Source organism: Sebastes umbrosus, chromosome 5 (assembly GCF_015220745.1).
Source record: "Sebastes umbrosus isolate fSebUmb1 chromosome 5, fSebUmb1.pri, whole genome shotgun sequence".
In the NCBI taxonomy this organism is placed as follows: Eukaryota; Metazoa; Chordata; class Actinopteri; order Perciformes; family Sebastidae; genus Sebastes; species Sebastes umbrosus.
Genome location: NC_051273.1, coordinates 5310759 through 5335438, shown reverse-complemented (window position 1 = coordinate 5335438; position 24680 = coordinate 5310759). Strand labels below are relative to the sequence as shown.

Sequence of the window (24680 nt, the reverse complement as noted above, 5' to 3'; positions counted from 1 at the left end):
AGGACAGTTTTTCCTCTCAAAAATTTAGCGCAAGTGTGGAGCGTTATTTAGCCTCGAATACAACAAGCGAATGGATTTGTTGGGTTTCCTAGTTCCAAACGACGCCAGTATCTTCACTCAATAACAAAAATAAATATATATTTTTAATTTCCTTTCCGGCCATGAGTAAATCTCAATAGACTTCCCTGGTTACATAAATATTAAACAAATAACTACAAAACATTAAAAAGTTGCTTACACATTGATAATCTCTATTATATAGACCACAACAACACAACTCTCTGGAAGGGTTCAGCATTATGGCAATAGCAGTGCTGTAGTAGTAACAGGGTTAGAGAGCCACTGCAGCAGACCTCGTGGTGACTGTAGTAACGTTGTTTATGTCCCACAGCTGCACTTCCTGCCATCTGATCCGACGTCACAGTGACGCAGCGCTGCATGCAGCAGAGTTTGAAGTCTAACCAACAAACTAACTAATCTGCTGCAATAAAAATGGAAAAGAGCGATAAGTGTAGCAGCATTACCTGACAGACAGCTCCGACAGGTTCAGTGGCATTTTTACTGCAAAGGAAAATCCCCCAGAGAGGACAGGACCTGTAGCTGCGGTGAGTGACAATTCATCCTTACAGTTAAAGTTAAAAACTGTGGTATGTGACGCTAGATGAGCTCAGAGAGGCAGCCGATGTCTTTAACAGGACGAGTTTCACATGAAAAAGTAACTTAGAAAATGTAATGGCTCACAGTTTGCTCCTTGGAAACGAAAGATTTTAAAAATCCCTGATTTCACAATGGGAGTCTGGTACCATCCTCATAGAAGACATACAGGGACATAAAGCGTGTCTGTGATACTCAACGGTGATGCTCAATATCTCATCCCTATAATAAAAAAAAAAAAACGCGTCTTACAATTTATTTTTTAAAAGAAAATCTTACAATTTAGACTTTTCAAATTTTATTTTTATTTAAAATGTTACCACATGTCAGTTGTATTGGACCACATTACTATTTTAGTGTGAAAAGACAGCCGAATTTAGAAGATACAAATAATTAACAGAATATGGCTGTAGAGTGATATTAAACCAAGAATACATTCAACTTGATTATAAAACTAAAAAAAATATATCATTCTGCTCAAAAGAGTAAAAGGACATGCATGTGGACAACATGTCCAATACAGAGGACAAGTCAATGGGCTGGGTCTCAGGAGGATATATATATATATATATATATATATATATATATATATATATATATATAATCCCTATTCATTCGTTTAATAGTGTGTTTGTATTGCTTTACAGAATATTTTATTTAATATTCAACATGATATTCCTGTAAAAACATTAAATATGTCAGAGTACTTAGTAATTGTGTCACTAATACTCTGTCAGTCACCTTGTTGTATTATAATAATCCTCTAAACAGTGTTCATCATGAGATCCGTGCAGCACATATTCAGTCGGCCTAGCCGTTCCCAGGCATAGTTGTATTGTATTGTAATGTAAGCAGGGCTGTGTCTGTTGAATTGTTGGAATAATTCAGCGTGATGAGCAAACCAACATGGAATGTGTTTCCCCAAAATATTTATGCGCTCCCTCCTCCTGTCTTTATCTCCTTCCTTCCTCCATATCTGCTTCCTTTATTCTGTCTCTATAATCCCTCCCCCCTACCCCCTCACACACTCATTTTCTGAATGACGGTTGGAAAATAATTCACATTTCAGCGTGCAGACATACTCTTTGCCTCTGCACTTGTGTTTATTCCCATTCATCCTCTGGTTGGGGTCATTTTTTTATATCCTTCTTTAAGTTATATTGATTTAAACCTGCATTGGGCAAAAATTCCATAATAATCTTTCAGCATATTATAACTCAAGTGTTCAGAGAGATAACTAGACTTCTGCACCTCCTCATGGCTCTGTTTTCAGACTAGCCTGTGACGGGAGACTTTGGCCAATCACAGGTCAGTTCAGAGAGAGAGCGTTCCTATTGGCTGTTTATTCAACGTAGGCAGCTGTAAATCACTCGCAAACTCTGATCCAACGGTCAAACTAGGCAGCGCTTTCCAAATATATGAGTCAATATTCTGTTACTGTAATGCCTATTTCTCGCCTCAAATGTTTTCAGAAACATCTTGGAGTTAACTGTTTAGCTGTAAAATGAGAAAGTGTGCTCCGACTGGTGGACAGTGCTTGGTATCTCCTCAAGTGATCTCAACATGGCGGCCAGGTCACAACCTTTCTCATTGTTGTGAGTGATTGACAGCTGCCCTGACTGGTTGCTTTCCTCCAGTCTGTGAAATCTTGCAGATGACAGTAGGAGCTCCGGAGGACACCAGAGGAAGATGATTTCTTTCAGATTTCCCGTCTCATGCACTACTGTCAGTATATAGTGACCGTTTCATAAAATAATCATATTTATAATAATCATATTTGCTCCAATTCCACCCACTGCAGCTTTAATCTAAATGTTGGTTTTCCTTTAACTGCTTTCTAGATCTGCAGGGTCCATTCGTTTAGTGCCTTGCTCACAAGAGAGCACTACTCGTTCAGTTTATCCGGTCAGCCTGTGGATTCAAACCAGCAACATGAGGAATAATGAGAGGAAAGGAGAGTTTGATTTCAAGAGGTTCAAATGTCAAGAGGTCATGGATCCTCCCTGTCAGAAGTTTGATGAGTTTTTGTCAGACTGCTATAAGACTTCCTGTTTTTCACTGCACCTGTTGTGTTTACCTCCACACAGTTAAGTAATTCTGCACAGAGCCTCCTCAGCGTTCATTCTGTCAGTTTCTCTGAAACTTTGGGAATCCTTCAGTGTCATCAGTTCAACTAGAAACACAGAAAACCCTCTCTGTGTCCATTAGATGTCGTGCTGCTCCAGCACTGAGTCGCCTCCTCCTGTTCTTATCATCCTTCACCATCTGAGGCTGTTTTATCTGCAAAAGTTTGCAGAGCCCATGCCCGAATCTGCTTTTGTCTGTCTGCGTGACTCACTGGTAATTTGACAGAAACATAGATCTTGTCTTATCACTTCCTCTGAAATCACTGGTGAGAAGTAAAAAACAAAAAAACCCTGGGGCTTTTATTGACAGGTGTTTGAAGTTCAGATGTTATTTGTCAGTTTTAAAGTTTGTCACAGCAGCAGCAATTTTTCTGTTTAGTTTTTGAGTGCTGGTCTGAGGCTTTTTGCTGCCCAATAGCAGAAATTATGTCATTTGTCATAGCTGTCGTGTTTAACAAAATGCAGAGATGCTGGTTTGAAACTCAAGAATAGAAGGATGATAGATGGAACTGTACTAGGGCTGTGCAATTAATCAAATTTCAATTACCTTTTTGGCTTCCAACGATTCTGAAAATAAGATAATTGACTCAAAACAATTATTGTGCCGCATGCCGTTTCGCAATGACGCTCTTGTTTTGTCTTGTGTTATAAATCCAGCGCACCCCTTTCCTTTACATCGGGGTGCTTTCAGGAAATGGCCTCTCGGTGTGGGAGGATCCCCCCCGCGTGAACTAGTGTTGTCACGATACTGGAATTTCTCACTTCGATACAATACCTTGAAAAACATTAATCTGATACCATAAGGTCTAGGTCCGTTTCGAAAAGGTCCGGGGTCAACCTCGCCGCTTAGTGCTCACTGTGCCTTCTCTCCCTGCGGGGAGGAACGGGGCTCCCTGCTCCCGACGTGACTGTCAACCGGGCCGGACTCTCTTCGGGCAGCAGCGATGTCGGCAACCCATCTCATTCGTCTTGAAACACGGACCACGTCTCGTTTACCATGTTTTCAGTGCAACTTTTTTTGGTGTCATCACCATTCATATCTGTACAACCAAGGTGTTTATGATTAAACTGTTTACAAGAGCACAAAGTTCTTAATAGATCTAGCCTCTTAATTTAACTCTCATGTTCTTTTTAAATGCATGATGTGTCCAAAGTCAATGAGTTATCGTGTTAAATAATCGTGATCTCAATATTGACCAAAATAATTGTGATTTCTTCCATAATCGAGCAGCCCTAAACTGTACTGATCCATTTGAAGAAATGAGTCTGCAGCAGAGAGCAAAACAGAGTAGAAACACACCTATATGTAGATGGATTAAGAAAATGACTCGCTCCTGTGCCTCAGTGATTACTGACCAAAGTCACCGTATCCTCTGTTTGCCTGGGTGAGTTACAGTAAGTCTCTCTGTTTGAGCTGGGTTTAGCTAAGCTCCTTCCTGTGTAACGAGGGCGTGAAATACAAAGATATTTGGCCACAGTGGAGGTCAGACATCTCTCTCTGTAATCTAATACAAGCGCCACATCGCCATGGTCCAAGTCTGTGCAATAGAAATTATTTACAAAAATGTAGAACTACTATGTGCAAAACAGCAGCAATTTAATAACAAATTTGGATTGGGTGGTATCTAGTGGTGTGGTTGCAGATTGCGACCAACTGAGTACTCCTCCTCTCACTCCTCCCTTTCCAAGACCGCAGTAATGTGAGCCACCGAGTACAAAATTGCGGTAACGCTGTTCGCCTCGCTCAGAGGTCATCCTTAATACAACTGTTGGAGCAACGGAAGTCAGACGGCGGCTGGCGGTACAACAGTTTTGCACTCTGCAGCTCATGTTACTGCAGTTTCACAAGCGTGTCAGAGAACTACGGTGGCCTTCAGGTAACGTGAAAACACTAAAGGTTCTCTCTAGAGCCAGTATTTGGTTTGTCCGTTCTGGGCTACTGTAGAAACATGGCGGAGCAACAAGGTGGACTCTGTGAAGAGGACACACTCCCTATGTTGATATGGAGGGCTCATTCTAAGATAACGAAAACACAACGATTCTTAGTTTCTGGTGATTATACACTAATGAAAACCCAGTTATTAATATTATATTCCATTTCTGCTAATAGATCCCCTGAAATGTTACACACTGGCCCTTTAAAGAATATGTTACTTAAATTGTTAAAGCAATAATTCTACATTTTGGGAATTACACTTATTCGCTTTCTTGCCCAGTTAGATGAGAGGATTGATATAACTTTCATATCTTTACTCTAAATATGAAGCTGGAGCTAGCAGACGGTAGTTTAGCTTAGTGCAAAGACTGGAAACAGAGGGAAACAGCTAGCCTGGCTCTGTTCAAAGGTAACAAAACTCACCTACCAGCACCTTTAAAGCTCTTTATAATATTAATATATAACATGTTATACCTTGTTGTTTAATTCATAAAACAAAATGTCTGAGAGTAGTCACTTTCTTAAGTCTCCAGCAAGAAAATGTTGAACGACTTCTTTAACATTCTATTAAAAAGGGACTGTAGAAGAAATATCTCTAATAATGAAAGTAGTAATTCGTAGCGGTGTGTGGGCTGGGGTGACGGTTGTGAATCATATTCTCCCTCAGTAGATATCTCATGTCGTAGTGAAGCTCTTGAACGTTGCTCAGACTCTTTGCGGCCCTTATCAGCGCAAATCTTAACAAGCCTATCTGATGTGCGTCACCACGACAACGACGGCATCACAAGACGCCTTGGATGTTCACTTTATGACGGTTGATTGTAGATTTTAAGACAAGGACTCCGCTGTTGAGATGGTTAATCATTACAGACTCTGCTGTGCCACGCCAGGAGGGTTCACTCTACACACACTGTGAACTTTTGAATAATTGCAGAGCTGCGTAATATATCATGATGCCAGTCAATGTTTCACTTTAAGAGTCACTGCTCTAAAAGGGAAATATTAATACTGAACACACTTTAGTTAACACAAAAATGCTTCTGAAATTTTAATTAAAACTCAGAAAATAACCCAGATTTGTTTGACTGTAAACAGCTATAGCAGACAATATCCTGGATATTTGTCTTTCAACTGTTTGCATGTTTTATCATGAAGTGGTTGACCTTCCTAATGCACCATGCATCAATTAGGAGACTCACTCTCTGAGAGCTTGCCAATTAGGCCCTTAAAAGAACACTGTGGGGTATCTATTGGCAGAAATGAAATATAATATTAATTAGTATGTTTTCTTTAGTGTATAATCACCTGAAGATAAGAATTGATGTGTTTTCATCACCTTAGAATGAGACGTTTATATCTACATAAGGATCAGGTCGTCTTCACGGAGCTGGCCGCCATGTTTTTACAGTAGCAGAGAACGGACAAACCTCTGTTAACTTTTCGATAACGTTACTCGCTCCGGAGTTAACCCCCGTTACTCCACTCAGCCGCCGAAAACAAGACACGGTAAACCTCTGTTTGTCTTGAGGAGCTGCAGCATTTATTTCTGCACAAACTGCAATTCCCACTGTACATTCACTTGATAGTCTCAAAGCTAAACTGATGGTACATGTCCACAGCCTCCGTCCTTTCCACGCTTCCCATTCATTGTCTATGTAAGCAGCCGTGCATTCTGGTAGCGTGGTAGTGTGATTCAAAGACGGGCCGTCACGTTGGTCACTCCTCATTTGCATAAAGTTGAGGTCGGACTCTGGCGGACCGTTTTTGTCTCAAATGATTGATTTCTTAAGTAAGTAGCTGTGTAATAAGTGGGATAATGTACAGCTAAAGCAGGTCATTATTGTGAAATAAACCCCTTCAGGGCGATGCAAGACCACGTGGGGTGCCGCATCGCCCTGTCAGGGTTTATTTCATAACGATGACCGGCTCGCTGTACATTATCCCTTACTTATTCTACGTCACTACCTCTGAGCGTGGCATATTCACGCGGATGCATTTACATTGCAGCCAGTACAGACTATATGGCGTACAAATTACACACCAAAAGAAAGAAAGGCGTTCTTATTGCACGCTAGATGCCATGCGCATCATCGTGTCATTCATAAGCCTTTTCGTGCGAACGGGCTGATCTTGGTTATACTGTAACTTCAAACAAGTATCATGCTCTCATTTGTGCATACACCAAACTGTGTAGATGTCATAGAAGAGTCTCTATGGTCAATAGGCTGTTGTGGCCTGGAAGCAGTTTCTGTGTCACATACTGTTTTCTTTCCCGTCACTTTCATTTATAAGATTGTGCACGTAGACACATCCTTTTTATGTCTACTGGGTAATTCCACATTTCAAATATGGGAAAACCTTGACTGTGCCGGCTGGGATCTGCCTCCAGAATGTGAACAGCAGGTCCTGTTTGCTGGTGGGTTTGGTGGACAGCACGGGCTGCTGTTCCATGGAGACATGCATGTTTTCTAAGCAGCAGCAGGAACGTGATGAGCAGCTAAGACGTACAGTATATTGTGTTTCTCAGGACTGTTCATGGTGTAAGGAAACATCGGAAATGTCACACTACCTTTAATAAAACTAATAATCCTGCCAGTATACCTTGAGATTGGAGGCTTTAGCAGCAGCTGCCAATAGAAGTAAGTTCACTGAATGAAAAATTATAAGATTTTTTGTTTGTGTGGATGAAGCAGCCAAGATGCACCTTAAGGTAGGCAGGGACTCAACAGATTTAGGGAAACAGCTCATCTGAAGAAATCACATGTCCGAGACCAGAAGTCAGGCACAAAAAGGCAGTTGCACGTATGTATGGGTCTGTAAAATAAATTGCACAAGCCTGCTTTGCATTCCCACAGTTAGCCATAAATGGATGCAGATATATAGGATACACTTCAGCTGTTGGCAAATACACCTGAACAACACCTGTTAATCAAGATTTAATTTTTTTACAGCTCTCATATCAAAAGAGTTCAATAAAAGTGAAACGGTCCTCACTGACATAAATGAGATAGACAAAGGATTAGACACACCTTTCAGTATAACACAACACCATAAACCACTAGTTTCCAAACCTGAGGGTCCAGACCTCCACTAGGGGTCACCAAAGCTTCACAGGGGGTTGCAAGGCCTTCCTGATTTTAAGAGGTGTAAGACAACTTTTTTTTAAATATACAGTTGGCCTATATCTCAGCATTTCAATCATTTCTGTGAAGAAAAACTAAATGAAATTATTTTTTAATTTTGTATTATTATTAAAGATATAAACAGGATAAGGGCACGGTGAAGACCTGAACACAAGTTATATTCACAGAGCCTTCCCTCTCTGCTAAACAGCCTCGTCCTGCATTAGAAAAGTACGCAGTTAAAACAACCAAAGAGATAACAGAAAAAAAGAAGCCTGTTAAGTATGAATGATTGTTAAAAATAAAAAACATACACAATAGAGAGAATTGTATTTTAAAGGTACTGTTTGTAACTTCTTAGACGTATAAATTGGGTCGGTGTCCCATGGGCACTCGCGTGTTGATTACTCAAATAATCAATTATTTGATCGACAGAAAATTAATACTATTTTGATAATCAAATCATTTTTTAAAGAAAAAATGACAAACACTTGCTAGTTTCAGCTTCTTAAATGTGAAGATTTTATGCTTCTCTTTGTCATGTGTGATAGTAAACTGAATATCTTTAGGTTTGGGACTATGGGAAATAATGTAGGGACTTTTTTGCATTTTTTTTCCTACATTTTATAGACACAACAACGAATTGAGTAATCAATAAAATAATCTGCAAATTAATTGATAATGAAAATAATTCTTAGCTGCAGCCCTAATGTTAAGAAATGAGGATGTAAAGCAGGTGTTAATGGGTTAAGTTATGTAAAAGCATTGGTACATGAATTGGTCTTCACATTGAAAGACAGTGGAAGAAAGCACACAGCATTAATATAAATCTGAAGACTTTTTTTCTTTTACAATGGAAGACTGATAACTTAATATAATTGACGGTTTGGGATGCTGAGCGTGAATAAAACATTGGTAGTGAAGGTTTCCATGTTGTGTTTTATGATGTTTGTACAGACATATAACTGAATGGTAGATTAACTGGACTATTTTGGCCTAAAGCGAAGTTTAATAATCCATGACCTTCATTGACTCCTATTGACTAACAGCAGATATTACAACTGATAGAACAGACTCCTCATATTGTGTCCCTGTGGAGCTACTGTAGGTTGTAACTGACAGAAATAAAGTCAAATTTGGACTGCAGAGTAGAATGATGTAATGAGAGCTGTGACACAACACAAATATCCAGTGAAGTGTTAATATATCAACACAACGTATACCAGAAAACTGTGAAAGTTGTTGGGGTGAAGTCTTCTGTGACTCTCATCAGGGTTATCTCGACAACGGCTGTTGTTACAAACTGCAGGTGTGGAGTTTCAGAGGGCGTGCTTTTGAGTTGCATTATGGGAAATGTAGGATATGGATCAAAAGCGAGGATATCTTGACCTTTGCTGCTTTAATTTTGACCATTTTTAAAAATCTGTCTTTTGTGAGTCCCCAGTGCATTAGCCCTGTTTTAAGCACCATAGATGTGGGTCAGTAGGGGCCTACTACGCCTATTAATTGTAAAAGTGAAAGCAAAAATTAAAAGCAACACGTTCTAACATGTTGTAAAATTGAATGAAACGTTATGTTTTGAACACAAACAAAAAGGCTTCTTTATGTTTAGACAATGAAACCACTAATTCACTCAAACCCAAGTTTTGGGAAAAACATCAAGTTTTGGCTTAAATTAACTATGTTTCAAAAGTAAAAGTGAAAGTTAAGACTTGCACTTTGAATTGCCCTGTTGTTGAAATGTGCTATACAAATAAAGATGCCTTGCCTTGCCTTGCCTTGCCTTGCCTTGCCTTGCCTTGTGAACACAAAGACAACTACACATTGTTGGTTTCACATGGAATGAGGACCCTGACCTCCTGGGTTAAAACCTAGTGTTTTTCTATCGTCCCCAACCTCCACCCCATATGGAGTTTCACGCTGTTTATACTACAAGACCCACAACATCTAGGGAGAAAAGAATTTTGTTTCTGAGAGGTGAGGTTCAAAAGTTACAGGCCAAAACGTAAAGTTCATTGTTATAGCAGCACTATCTGGCAAAATTGCACCACATTCGACACTGCACTCCTCGGGTCCCCAGCAATACAACCGGCAAAGTGTGAAGTAGATCGGATGAGTGATTCTAGAGATATACGAAGGACAGACAGACAGAGGTTCCTTGCTTTATAGTTAGATGTGTTTGTCAAATAAGCCATTGGGGTTCTTAATGGTTTATTTAGCCAAAGAAGTAGAGTTGAATAAAGAAAAACCTACTCCTTCAGTTCATCTGAAAAATTCACCACTTTGGAGATACCTAGTTTTAGCTGAACATCGACTCTGCTGCCTACCAGGAATAGTAATTAAATAACATTAGTCAAAAATGAGTCAGCCTGAAATATTCCTCAATGTGGAATATAAACTCTCACCAGGTTCCTCAGTGTCCTTAACGGTAGATACAGGCCTGCATATTGTGAACCACTTTGTTATGATCTCAGGTTAAAAGCACTATATCAATGCTGTCAATTTACCATTTTATGATTTATTGTCCCTCATATGAGGCACTTACTAAAACAACACATTTTGTCCCTGCTGTTGAGTTTTTGTAATCATTTCTGATTATTGTGTTAAATTTTGTTTTGCCTCTGCATCTTGTGGGCCGAGCACTCTACATGCGTGACTTGAAAGTAAATAAACCAGTTCATCAAAGTAATAAAAGTGCTTTGTCATGTATTCGTCTGGCTGGATAGAAAGGCTTTTTAGCCTTTGTGATGCCTCTGGCATGCTCCTAGATCCATCCACCATCACACATGGTAATACCAGGTGGTGCTGATGAGTCATATGAATACACTATAGATGAGAATCTTCATTAATGTTTAGTTATTATAGGCCACTTATACTTTCATCTTTATATGGATTAGAGACCTACTATTCCTGTTCTTACTTCCTATACTACATATTTTGTATTTTTTCTTGAGTTTAATTTGATTTACAAGCGCAAACCAAAGTAAAGTGATTCTGGTTTGGGCAGGAAAATGACTTTTGGATGCCAGAAATCTCTTCAGATGGAGAACTGATGGATGATTCATTCGTCAGCGAGCACTAACAGAAAGTTTCTGTTCAACTTGTCATATGAGACGAACATATTTTACTTCATAATGATCGACTTGTAGTAATGACTTCTGACAAAACTATATTACAGAGTGATGAATGTCATTTTAAAGCCACTTCTTTGTTGTTTTTTTCTTTGTTTCAGCTGCTGCAACAAAAAACCAGCATCGATGTCTTGGCTTGAGGTAAATAAGGTTCATGGCTTCCACACACGCACACACACACACACACACACACACACGCACACACACACACACACACACACGCACACACACCACTCCCACTTGCCTTATGATAATTCCTACGTATGATCTGAACCTCAGTGTGACTCTGCAGCTGTGCGTCACGTCGTGACTCTCTGTCTTATGATGACTGGGTTAGGACTTGGATTACCTCACGGCCATAAAAGTTTTATCTTTACTTCAGGGCTTTCTTTGCAGTTAATAAAGACACAGGGGACACATGCACACATACACATGCATACACCGTCACGATGCGTGTCTGATCATGAACTAGTCAGAGTCACGTCAGTTGTTCTTGAAAAGCTGGAGGCGACCATAGAAGGTCCAAAGGTTACAGTAGTACATTCAACTTCCTGGCAAATTACCAACAGGAGTTCTTATACACTGGTTAATTAATGATTAGATACTTTAATTATTGAACGGAGACTGTTATAATTTTTTTTGTTTCAAGCATTTACTGTTAAATTCATAACTAACATAATAAGAAAATGGGTTTGAGATGTTACTGAAGCAGGATAATGCCTAAGGATGTTCCTTTACTGAGACCGAATGCACTCTAAGAAATATTTTTGCTTCTTAGTGTCTAAGGGACACCATTTCTGAAAGCATAACTTTAGACACAAGTTTTTCCAAAAATATCTACTTTAAATGCACATGCCTTTGCTATCATGCGCAACAAAGCACAAGTCAGTGATCTGAAGTCAAATCCACTCAGAGTGTTTTAAGAAAGTTGCATTTTCAGTGGAAAAAAGCTTCTGAAACAACATTTCCTGTGGAAAAGAGAGAGTTGAATTCCCTCTTTGTGGATGTGGCTTCAGTGTCAGTGCCTTGTTGTCTGAGCTGTTCATGTCTGCAAGAAGACATTCTCCTTCATTAGAGACTATACTGTTTAACATCCTTCTAAATTCTAATTTTAAGGAAGCTCTAAAGTGCATAAAAACTAGGGCTGTCAGTCGATCAAAATATTTAATTGCGATTAATCGAGATTGTTTTTTGTTCAAAATTTACCTTAAAGGGAGATTTGTCAATTATTTAATTCTCTTATCAACATGGGATTGGGCAAATATGCTTGTTTTATGCAAATGTATGTTTATATTTATTATTGGAAATCAATTAACAACACAAAACAATGAAACATATGGTCCAGAAACCCTCACAGGTACTGCATTTAGTATAAAAAAAAATGCTCAAATCATAACATGGTAAACTGCAGCCCAACAGACAACAACAGCTGTCAGTGTGTCAGTGTGCTGACTTGACTATGACTTGCCCCAAACTGTATGTGATTATCATAAAGTGGGCACGTCTGTAAAGGGGAGACTCGTGGGTACCCAGGGAACCCATTTTCATTCCGGTTGGATGCAGCAGAGTTACTCAGTCTCAGCCTTTTTATATTTATTATCACAGAAAAGTTTAGCTAACTGAGCTGACGCCAGTGGGCAACCTGCGGGGCTGAGAAGTGAAGCCAATGCTGAAGTGCCTTAAACCTGCATTCTTTCTAATAGCCAGCAGGGGGCGACTCCTCTGGTTGCAAAAAGAAGTCTGTGAGAAAATGACCCTACTTCTCACTTGATTTATTAACTCAGTAAACGTACACATGAGTTTATGGTCTCAATCGCTAGTTTCAAGTCTTCTTAAATACAACATGATGTTCATTTAGTAAATTATGGTCCCATTAAGAGTCAAATTGACCATTAAGCAGGGTATGCTTCAGGGCGTGGCTACCTTGTGATTGGATTTTTCTAGGCGGCCTTTGGTTTAAATGTAACTCTAACCCTTTTACAGTATGTTTTCAGTTCATGAACATTTTTGGTCGGCTAAAAATGTCTTATTCAGCGTTCGGTTGTACTTAGCTCCACCCTCTCGTGTCACTTCTGGTTGCAAAAAAAAACAACATGGCAACAATTGAATTCCTGAATTCGAGACTTCAAAACGGCAGTGCACAAACCAGTGGGTTCACTACGTTCACTTCTCATATACAGTCAATAGTTGACACACATGTAACCATAAACCCCCACAGATTTACCCCCGGCTGCTCTATAAGTTAACTTTTTGAGTGCAAAACCTCCATCTTTCATGAAAACATTCTGTTTCTGTCTGCCTGCAGACTTAATCATGGCACACACACGCCTACAGAGAGAGGTAGAGGGTTGATTGGAGACTGGCTCTATTTATGGAGCGACGCTAATCACACTCTTTGCACCCCCAGGTGTCATTATACATACAGGTGGATGTTTCCAGCTCTGCATCAAAGGAACAGGCTTCTTCTGGCTGGATGTTGTTATATGCTCACATACGTTACACATCACTCCTTCCACAGTGGAAAGCTTTATCCAGCACCGCTCCCCTCACCGTTAGGATGAATTAATATTCATTTCCCAATTAGGAAAACAGCGGAGGCTTTGATTGATCTCATGAAGGATCAACGTGTCCTAATGAAATGCTCTCTGATCACATCATGACGCTGTTAAAAGTCACAGCTTCTCTCTCTATGTGTTTATGAGTGTGTGTGTGTGTGTGTAGTAGAGCAATAGTGCACTGTATGTGTGCAGTCTTTATCTGTAAGCATATGTATACCTGCGTTTTATGCATTGGAAGTGTCTAGATAAGTGTGTATATGCTGTGCAGGGTAGTGGATTGTGGAATACCTGTGGCGTTAAACTTTAGATGCATGTTGGATTGTGGTCAGAGCAGCAAGATGTCTCAGCTGCCACCATTGGCATTCAACACACACACACACACTAATACCTTGGATGGCTTAAATCATCCACACTTTCCTTTTTATATTTTGACCAAGACGCCTGATTCTAGAAGAAAAACCCCGCTGTGGGGAGCAGACAGGCTTCAGCCATCGGTAACAGACAACATACAGATCCTAAATATTAAGCTCTCCGCTCCCCTGATGAGGCGAAACACCCTTCTGACACTCATCAACTTGTTTATTCTGAGCACAAAAGGCTTAATTATGACAGCAATTTTCTACTCTAGAGCCAAATCACAAGGATCTTTGATTAACTGCAGTTAAGCAATTGCCACATTTACACAACAGGCTCATCGACTAATTTGCAAAAAAATTAGATCAAGAGGTTGAGAGACTGAATTAGCAGAGAGCAAGATTAATCAGACCATAAATCTGAGATGAAAAATAAAAAACTGTCATAATGGAGAAAGAAATTAAGAACGAGACTTGCTAGAGAGGCTCCAACTGAACTAAACTTTATATGATGCGGCAGATTGTAGACCTTCTGTTACATCAGCGGTTATCAAACATTTTGGTGCCAGGAGAAAGTTATCCAAGGACCCCTCATAATAGTAACACCGATTAAGCATATGCTTAGCTTACTACCTTTTGTACTCTTAGATGCCATTGGAACTATTAGTAGTCTAAAACCCATTCAACCTAAATACTTCAGATCTGTTTCATAGTGATAAACAGAAACGCATTTCAATTGGAATCACGTTAATTCCACTTTGTTTGTGCTTTGTAAACGTAGCTTTACAAACGTAACTTCCGTACTTAAGCTACACCACTTTTTGTGTTATTTCAACCCAAACCACAATCTTTAAAACCTAAAACTAAGTAGTTTTGTTGCTTAACCAAGTTGTTTCCTGTGAAGACGAAAGTTTAATTTGAAAAGACTGTAGCGGGAATTGACACGTGCGTCACATGTTTCTGGACAATCGTAGAAAAATGCATAAAAATTGAGGAATAACTTTTCTTAAGATATCCTACGAACCGTTGTATGACGACATGTTGCACTGTGAGGCGACTTGCGTAGGCTACAGTAGTGTTTGCTAATGTTAGCATGCTATCATGCTCACAATGACGATTCTAACACGCTAATGCAAAGCAGGTATAATTGTCACCATGTTCCCATCTCAGTTTAGCATGTCGGCAGTTTAAGGTTCGTATCGATGCTATTGTTCACGACACATTCATCTGTACTGAACTGAGCCGTGATGAGCCACTGCTCCGTGACTTGAGCACTGATGAAGTTGAGGTTTGGGGTTTGATTCCTACTGTGTCCTGCCACATTGTGTTGAAAATACGACAAGAACTTCGGGAGAGAGGATGAGTCACAAGCGTTGAAACACTCCTGATTAATGGAGAAGTGTGGCGAGGACGCGTCCCATCAGCTCATTGGTGTTTTAGAGGCAGAGCACCTGCTGTCCCTTCTGATCACACACCAGCGTTGCTGCCTCAATCTCATTCTCACTTCCTGCGTGCTACATGGCAGGAGATCCGCCAGGTGATAAGACAGCCAGCTGCTTCCTCTCTGCTGCTGATTCGCTGGAGGGAAATGTGTCATTCAGCTAAAAAAACAACATGTTGAAGGAAACCAGAAAGGTGCTGTTGTCAGGTGAAAATGTCACAAAATGTGTTTGAAAAACAGCAGCAATAAATAAAACTAATGTTAATCCAGTAGTGATGGTATTACTGGCTTTGTTTTGACACAAATATTCAGTCAGTGTGCCAGAAAATAGAAAAACACCTGTACCACACAAACCAGTGTGGTATAAAAGAGTAAGTTATTTTTATATGTGTCGACCTGAAACCAGCAATGTGTTTACATGCACCTGAGTAACCGGGTTACGGTCTGATACTCCAGAAAGCTCATTTTTAAAAATGTTATGCAAACAAGAGACCCGCTTTCTGTAATCGAGGTAGAGGATTAGAGAGACCTCATATCCACGGCTCTATCGATTCACCTTTATACTTGTGATCGTGTAAAAAGCCAAAGACTTCAGGGAGAATAGAGTTGTGACAGCTGATTGGCTACATGAGAGAGAAGATCGTGAACCTGCAGTGAAACATCCTCGTATTAAAAATAGTTCCAACCAAAGTCAGACTGAAACTGAGGCCTCTAGAAATCTAAATAAGTAAATCTTCACTGCTGAACATTTGACAAATGTATGCCATTTTCCCCATATTTAAACAATATCGTGTCTCCCCCTTCTTGATGACCACCAGCTTTTCACCCCGCCTTCAAGAAGGGCCGTTCGGATCAGGTATGAACCATAGACTGTATAAAATAAAGCGCTACTGGGATGAGTCCTAAAACCTGGAAATTAGTTAGCATTTTAGCACTTCTGGTTCCCTTGTCTGGAAGTTAATGGTTTTTTAACGTGTTTTTAGTTAGATGCCTGAAATAAGGTCTGTAGTTAACACAAGCTGAAGAGATTTTAACGTTTTTCTTCTGCAACATAAAATACGTCAATAAATACCCCACTCATGGATTTTGAAGTGTTTTTGTGTCTTAAAAAAGGCAGTTGCTATTGAGGTTAAATGAGCGACTAAACGTCATCACGCCGACTCATTCGCCTTTACAGCCTTGTTGTGTATACTCGCGCTCATCCATGGTGTAGTTTGTTTATAGCCCATTGTTAGCTTTTTACTTCTGGCAATTGCATTTACACATCAAAAATCATAAAAGTGGTGTTCATAAGTGAAGATTATCTTGTTGAACAAAACCTGTAAGTATCATAAATGTGTGTTTTCCACAGAGCTTATTTTCTGCAATAATCCAAAATCCAATGGAAACCACTGTATATGGTCGTAGTCTTTGTGACATCACCCATAGGTTTCTGAACAGCTGTTGTGAAACTCAAAGTTGGTGGCTCCAGCTGTCGCCATCTTGGCAGTGATGACACATCCTAAATCTCGGTCAATCCAAAAATGGATTCCAAAAATGGAAAAGAGGTGGATCGGTGGTGGAGCTGAGGCGGGCTGGGTGACGCAGCAGAGCAGACAGCTAGCAGCTAGAGACCTGCTATAGCACCCACCTGTCCCTCAAAGCGCCCTCATTATGCCAAACTTTAAGCCTTAATATAAATTAACAGGGTGAGTTTTATATAAATTCATCCCACGTACAGTTGTCATGACCAGGGAAGTTAACTATAAAGACCAAAACCATTTTTTGTACCAAGCTGTAAACATCTTTATTTCTGCTGTAAAATATGGTATTTTAACATAAGTGTCTATGGGGGATTTACTCGCTTTTGGAGCCAACCTCAAGTTGCCTTTTGATAAACTGCAGATTTTGCCACTTCAGCATGGAGGTTGCTGCTTGGTATAAACACTTCTGATTTCCGACAAGGTCGGACAACACTACACATATACAAACTACTTCTTTTCAAGCATAACACAACCTTTAGATGCATCAACTCCAAGTTTGTGGGGCTTAATATCCAACACACACACATGTTAAAATCCTTTGTTTGCACTGACTGGGAGAAAATAACCAGATCAGAGAAAACCAGATCTTTCAAAATCTTTAGAGCCACAGGAAAAAGTTGTATCGATATCCAATAGCACCAGAGACAAAGACTGTCAGAGATGACAGGTGTGTATTGTAGCTTCAGGCCGGTCATGACATGTTTGGTTTTTGATGGAATGAGCCATAGGATGGCAGATCAATACCCATCACTTCTCTCTGAACACCTCTCACCAGGTGACAACTCTGCAAACTGCTGAAGCACAAATGACATAGAAACGGGCTTTGAGCTGCCGGGGCCTGGGCCAAAATGAACATGGATTTTTGGGGCTATACCTCAATCTCATTTGACACTTTTTAATGACAAGGAGTCGTCTTGGTGATGCACTTTTTACACCAACACACACAGGCAGTATCTCACTTTGGATTTGCCATGGTGATGTTTGTCAACCAGACAAAGCTGCTGTCTCTCCACTTGTCGTCTTTCACCGCTGCAATCGGCAATTACAGTGCATCAACGGTTATTAAATAGATTTGCAGGGGGAACATGCAAAAAAAGCGGATGTAATGGTCAGGATAGGAGACAAACAAAGTACTTGCTTAGTGTCAGATGTGACAAGTGTTTGTGCTACGCCTGCAATACCCACAGGGCAGATCAGGCGCACGTCTGAGGACTAATACATGTAAATTCTGTATCTATTCTCTGAGTTATTTGTTGAACTATTTAAAATTGAGACAGTTAAATAATTTTAGCATTTAGTTTGATTCATTTGGACTATTAAATCATATGTGTACATAATATATTCATGCATCAACAGTGATGATATGCAAACATATGGTGATTGTAACTGATTAGATGATACTTCATCATTTCTGTGGGACATTAAAGTCTCATCTCTAATTTCGTATTAATGCAGTTCTGAGTAATTTCAGTTATTCACTTAATTGAAGTGCACAACATACTTGATGGGTATATTGTGCATCCATACTGTATGAAACACATCTATAATGATATACTGTACATCTTTATTATTATTTAGTATCAGCATGTAAGCTTATGTGAATAAACCTCAAAATAAATGATCAAACAAATCACAATTTGGACCATTTCAGAAAAAACTAAATCATTTCAAATGCAAAAGAGGAAAAGCGGGGCATCATGACTCACCAAGGTTATTATTCCATGGATATTTTTTTGCTGCTCTTGACTGATTCAAGCTGTCCTTTGTCCTTTTGCACAGCCAGAGAGAAGTCCTTATATGACATGATGTAGATCTTTAAAGCAACTGACAGCTGGTCGCGGGCGTGCTTGCAGGTGTTGTGAGCTATGCGAGCTGAGCAATTAGCTGGCAGAATGCCATTGTTGGCACTGCTCAATGAACAGAGTCGTGGTTTCCAAAGTTGACAATGGCATTGTCTGCTGCATCACTCTCACTGACGTACCGATTCACCCTTTAGCATCTGTATTGGGCGCACCGGGCTTTCAACTAATTACCTCCGCCAAGGCCGAAGGCCTAGGAAGGAGGTAATGTTTTCACCAGCGTTGGTTTGTTGGTTTGTTGGTTTGTCTGTTTGGAGGATTACTCCAAAAGTCCATGATGGATTTGAATGACATTTTTTGGAGGGGTGGGGTGTGGTACAATGAATCCGTTGGATTTTGGTGGCGATCTGGATCATGGTCTGGATTCAGGAATTTTTTTAAGCATTATGATCAGCCAGAACATTAAGACCTCTGGGTATAACACATGCGCAGTGTAACTGATGACGCGTTGATGACGCATGATCCCGCCTTCTTCCTTCAGAGAGAGAGAGAGAGCAGGGGATGGGGGGAGGGAGGGACACCTGTAGATTCTGTGTTTTTTTTCACATTAAACTCGGTTAAATTAAAGTTGAGTTTGACCAAAGCACACTTGGTGATTGTTGGAAACAGTAACAACGACAGTTTAGGTGTGTTTTATTTTGTTTCTGTCCAGTTTGAATGAAGTGTTTTACGATGGTCCCCTACGTACAGCTGATCTCAACATAAACAAAAATACACGTGGATGATGGCGCAAGCTGAACGGAGAGGGGGGGGCGTAGGGCTGCGCTCTCAGAGTGCCATTCTAGTTACAATGTATATTATTAGACAGTCAGAGCAGAAAAGGAGGAGGAGGAAGAGGAGGAGAAGAAGAAACACAGGACTTTCACCCAGGAGACCGCTGTTCGTGTCCCGTGTGAAACCAAGTCAGCGACTTATTTTTACTTCTGTTTTGTTATGCAACTTCTGTGCTTATTTAACATAACAAGCATACTTATTTTAACCTAAACCATGATCTTTTCCTAAACCTAACCATGTAGTTGCTCCAATGTTCAAAAGAAACGCAGCAAAAGTGCCCTCTTGGATGCCTTATGGTAGATAATACATGATAAAGTGGCCTCAGGTGCCCTTCCTGTGGAGAAAAGGAGATGCAGTGCACTAATGGATGCCCTTAAATAGAGAAAAAATGTGACATGCTAGAAAATGTTCTGCGTGCTAGTGTCCCACCGCGTGCAGCTGGTGCCCTATTTACATACTATTTGTACATTTCCTGTGAAAACTGAAATTTATTTTGAAAAGACACTATGCATGTAACGAGTGGAAGCTCACAAGCCTTACCTGACACGTCCAGAACTGATGTTAGAGGGGTTCCTATAGAGCGTAATAGTTTGAAGCGTAGGGCCACTGATCAAGCTGCGTTGTTTGTGTTTGGAGTGAGAATGTTTTTGGGTGCATGGGCTGTGGTGTGTCTAATATCTAGTTAATGCTTTTCCACAAAACACAAGTAAAGTTGAGACTGATGTAAATGTCATACAGGTATTTGGTCATACACAAAAATATTGGACACATTGAAATTGTCTGAGAACCGTGAATGTCTGTACAAAATATATTGTGCATATCCACCAACCGACAGACTGACATTGTCATCCCTAGAGCCATGCTGCTAGAAAAAGCTGTTGAATTGTATTGCATTATACCGAGAGGTGTGTCTGCTATTTAGAGTACCTCATTGATATAAATCAGGTTGGCATATTAGAAACACCTCTCAGGATAATGTAATGCAATTAAACAGAACTTCAAACAAACTGCAGCCTCCAAAATGACCATTAAGTTGAATAAACACCATTATAACCTTTATGAAGGCAGGATTTATTGCACTTTTGTATTATTATTATTATTTGTTTTAATTAGGTATATTTAAGAAACTGTCAACTGAGTGTATTTTCTTATTTTATTGAAGCTATATGTCTATATTCATACACTGCAGCAATACATGAAATAAAAATGTCTCGCTGTCTTGTGCTTCGATGACACTGACCTTTTGGACCCTTGTGCTCTTTCTCCCGTTCTCTCAGGGTCGTCGGGAGTCTCTGCCTGCGGTCAACCAGGCGGTGCGGCGACGTTTCTCCGGGCCGCTGCTGCTGCCTCCTCTGTGGAGGAGAAACTCCTGCCAGGAGCCCCCAAACGACAACCGGCGGCTGTCTGCAGCACACGGTCTGCCTCTAGACCAACTGGAAATGCTGTACAGACGAGCACTGGCCAGTCATGATGAGCACAGGTCAGTGACACACTTCTTTCTTTCTATTAGATAATTAAACAGAATGAAAGCTGCTCTTGCTGCTCTGCATTGCTGTGTTTATGGTGGTTGGTATATGTAGTATGGAGATTAAGTGCTCATGCGGTTGGTTCTTATGCTTTTATAATTGACTGTTGGTACCACTCCGACATTCTTTAAGAGCTTTTTAAATGCTGCCTGTTGATGCTCATGCAGCATATTTTCTTCTGAAACGGATGGATGTTTTTGTGTTGTTGTAATTCGTCTTGGGAGTTGTTGTTCTGGTGTGTTTTGATTTGGAGCATCTGTTGGCCTACCTCACCAAGGCGATACCAATGATGTGTGTCTAGCTCAACACTAAGGCTTTGTCCGAAATCACACGCTTTGCGCTACACACTCAACAGGTGTACTATCGTTCATCTACTTTTGTGTGAATAAACAGTAGTATGTATGTTTTCGGACGCACTGAGCAGTAATTTACGTCGTCACTTCCTTAAAGCCTGCTTGCTGGTTGTAGACGTGTAACCATGGTAACCCGTGCCAACCTCATGTGAACAAACCGAAGGTTTGTGAGAATCAAAGTCTGAATTACTTAAGATATACTACACCTAGCTAATTAAAATCACATACTTACAGTTAAATTGAAGCGTTATTGATGTTACAGAGACGTTCTCGTCACTACCTCATTGCATTATGGGATGTTTATGCTGCTGTAGTGTCCAGCGTTGCATACTATAATATTTCACCGGAAATAGTTTGCAATTTGATTACTATTGGTTTCATACTAAAATATCTCACATGCTGTTTTTGCGTACTAAATAGCATGTTAGTATGTAATTTTAGACGCAACCTGACGCTTTTGCCAGAATATTTGATTGATGGAAAATAAGCAAAAAATGCTTGTAATGTACACCCATGAAAATCCAGTAATTTAACTTTTTCCGATTACAGAAGCCTTCTTCCTTTCTTTCTTTCTTTCTTTCTTTCTTTCCCTTCCTCTCTCTAAGGTCAGCGGGCAGAGTCACCTATCTGCTCATTAGCTCTGGGTCTCTTTGGTGTATCTCAGTGTTTGGGTCAGTGCAGGTGGACACCGAGGAAACAGCTGGGTTTCTGTCTGGTCAACTGAAGTTTTCTGAGTGATAGTGAGGTTAACAGCTCTGCACACACATACAGTATATATACACACACACACACACACACACACACACAATCACACACACACACACACACAATCACACACACACACATGAAGAAGGGTGAAATGTGTTTAGGGTTTCAGGTGATAATGAAAGCCCTCTTCCTTTTACAACATACCTGGTAATTGCAGCAACAGGAAGAGGCCTGTCACTGAAAGGTCACCGTTGTGTGTGTGGGTCTTTTCCTATCTCTGTATCTCTGTATCTCTGTGTGCTGTCCAGAAATTAATGATAGAAAGGTGAACATAATATAATAATGATATTTTTAAACGCTTTTTGGATAAACAGCTTGCTAGCTAATGGTATAGCCCATATTGTTCCATCAGGCTGATGAAAACAAGGCTTGGTGACTGCCTATGTTGCTTTTCTGTCATACTAATGAAGCTGAATTTAATTGTCATGGCATGAAACCAGATCTTCCAGAAAGTAATGAATGTACTCTAGGATACCCATTAAATTAAAAAAAAAAGCAGCACGATAGCAAACAACAACAGTGTGGTGCTAGTGGAGATTGTCACAGCAACGGTAGTCAGAGCGAGGAAAATGTCAGCCATTTAGCTATATTTCACAGTGGAAAATACAACAAAGTAAAATGTCAATATGTACACAATGTAAGGCTTCGGTTTTGAGGGGTGGCACTAGTCTTGTCAATTTCAACACCAAAAATCTTTTAAAACATTTGAAAACACATGCAACGAGTCATGCTCTTTCACGCGAAAGAGCATGGAAACTTCACCCAGGCAAAGGGGGGGAAAAACAAGGATGAACCGCTGCAGCAAATATTCGAAACCGCTTTCCAACGACAAGATAAATTCCACAAAGGTAGACCAAAAGCGACAAAGATATTATATTTATCATGCTGGTATCGTATCGGCTCTCGTATCGGAGGATACCGCAAGTTCAGGTATCGGAATCGGTATCGGGAAGAAAAAAATGGTATCAGAATATCTCCAGTCTCTATTATCAGCCCCTTATTACAAGGCCGTGTTGAATACTCGATTCTGATTGGTCAATCACGCCATTCTGCGCTCTGTAATTTCTGTATAACAGACCATTGCTATGTATAGCAGACCGCTGCTATGTATAGCAGACCGTTGCTATGGGCGCAGCTCTGATGTCGTACTCTGGTGGACCGTTTTTGTGTTAAAAGTATTGATTTCTTCAATAAGTAGCCGTGTAATAAGTGGGATAATGAACAGCTAGCGGGTCATTGTTGTGAAAGAATCCCCCAACAGCATCGCCCTGTCGGGGATTCTTTCAAAACAATAACTGGCTCGCTGTTCATTATCCCTTACATAATAGTTGCACAAATTCAGCACGACTTTTGAGAGGTGGGATCCACATTGCTGTAGCCAAAAGTGCTGCATTCAATAGTGGACTTCCGTGTCATATGGTATATCTGAAATCAATTTTAATCAGGTTTGCAAGCCAACAAACGAGACCTCAGGCTTTTAAATATAAACTGAAATCTTGACACGAGTACACTTTATCATCAGACTGTTTGATTTTAGTTTATTTACTCTGGACTCCCTGGAAAGTATTAATAATGAGTGGATTATCGGGGTGAAGAACATTAATTGAATTTTCCAGTGCCCTATATGACTTGCTTTCTTCATCTTGTCCATTTTCTAACCACAGACCTTATTTCAGGCATCTAACTAAAAACCCACTGACTTCCAGACGAGGGAACCGCTAAAATACTAACTTACTAATTTTGGGGTTTTACGACTCATTCCTGTAGCACTCTATTAAAGCTGCAGTGGGTAGAAATGGAGCAAATATGATTTAAAAAAAAAGTTATTTTTATGAAACGGTCACTATATCGTGACAGGTGTGCATGAGACAGATAATCTGAGAAAAGTCATGTTCCTCTGTGTCCTCCGGTGCTCCTAATGTCATCTGCAAGATTTCACAGACCAGACTGGAGGAAAACAACCAATCAGATCCGAGCTGGAGCCTGCCGTCTCTGAGCAGCTGTCAATCACTTGTGAACTCTGATCAGACAGTCAAACTAGGCAGCACTGATCAAATATGAATCAATATTTTGTTACTGAACGCTCTCTGAAATGACCTGTGATTGGTCAAAGCATCATGTCATGGGCTAGATTTTTTAAAGTCTGAAAACAGAGCCATGAGGAGGTGCAGAAGTCTAGTTTTCTCTCAGAACACTTGAATTACAATATGCTGAAAGGTTATTATGGATTTTTTGCACAATGATGCCAAAAACATTCTGCCTACTGAAGCTCTAAACCAAAGAGAAGCAGCAAATCCTTACATTTAAGAAACTATAACTACATATTATTTCCCCTCATGACTGACTTGAAAGAATAGTCAAAATTGTTTGTCTTTTAAATGTATGTCAATTGACTAATTGCTCACTAAAAAGAAGTGTTGTTCTACCAGAGGAAAGATAATACAGACAGATTGCAGATGAAACACTGTGTGTGGGCTACTGTTTGTTTTGCTGAATACTGATGATTGGCAGCTTGACCGTTATGAGAAACAGATGGAGAGAGCAGGAAGACAACTG

At 40.1% G+C, this 24680-nt stretch overlaps 1 protein-coding gene across 1 annotated transcript in view; it reads left to right on the top strand.

The window, feature by feature from the left end:
* The first annotated feature begins 380 nt into the window (after nucleotides 1-380).
* Nucleotides 381-24680, top strand: part of pde4cb (phosphodiesterase 4C, cAMP-specific b) — a 117519-nt gene continuing 93219 nt past the window's right edge. The window contains exons 1-3 of the mRNA XM_037770922.1: nucleotides 381-605; nucleotides 11071-11110; nucleotides 20755-20957. Coding sequence (XP_037626850.1) covers nucleotides 11096-11110; nucleotides 20755-20957 — 218 coding nt within the window. The 5' untranslated portion in view covers nucleotides 381-605; nucleotides 11071-11095. The remainder of the gene's footprint in view (nucleotides 606-11070; nucleotides 11111-20754; nucleotides 20958-24680) is intronic.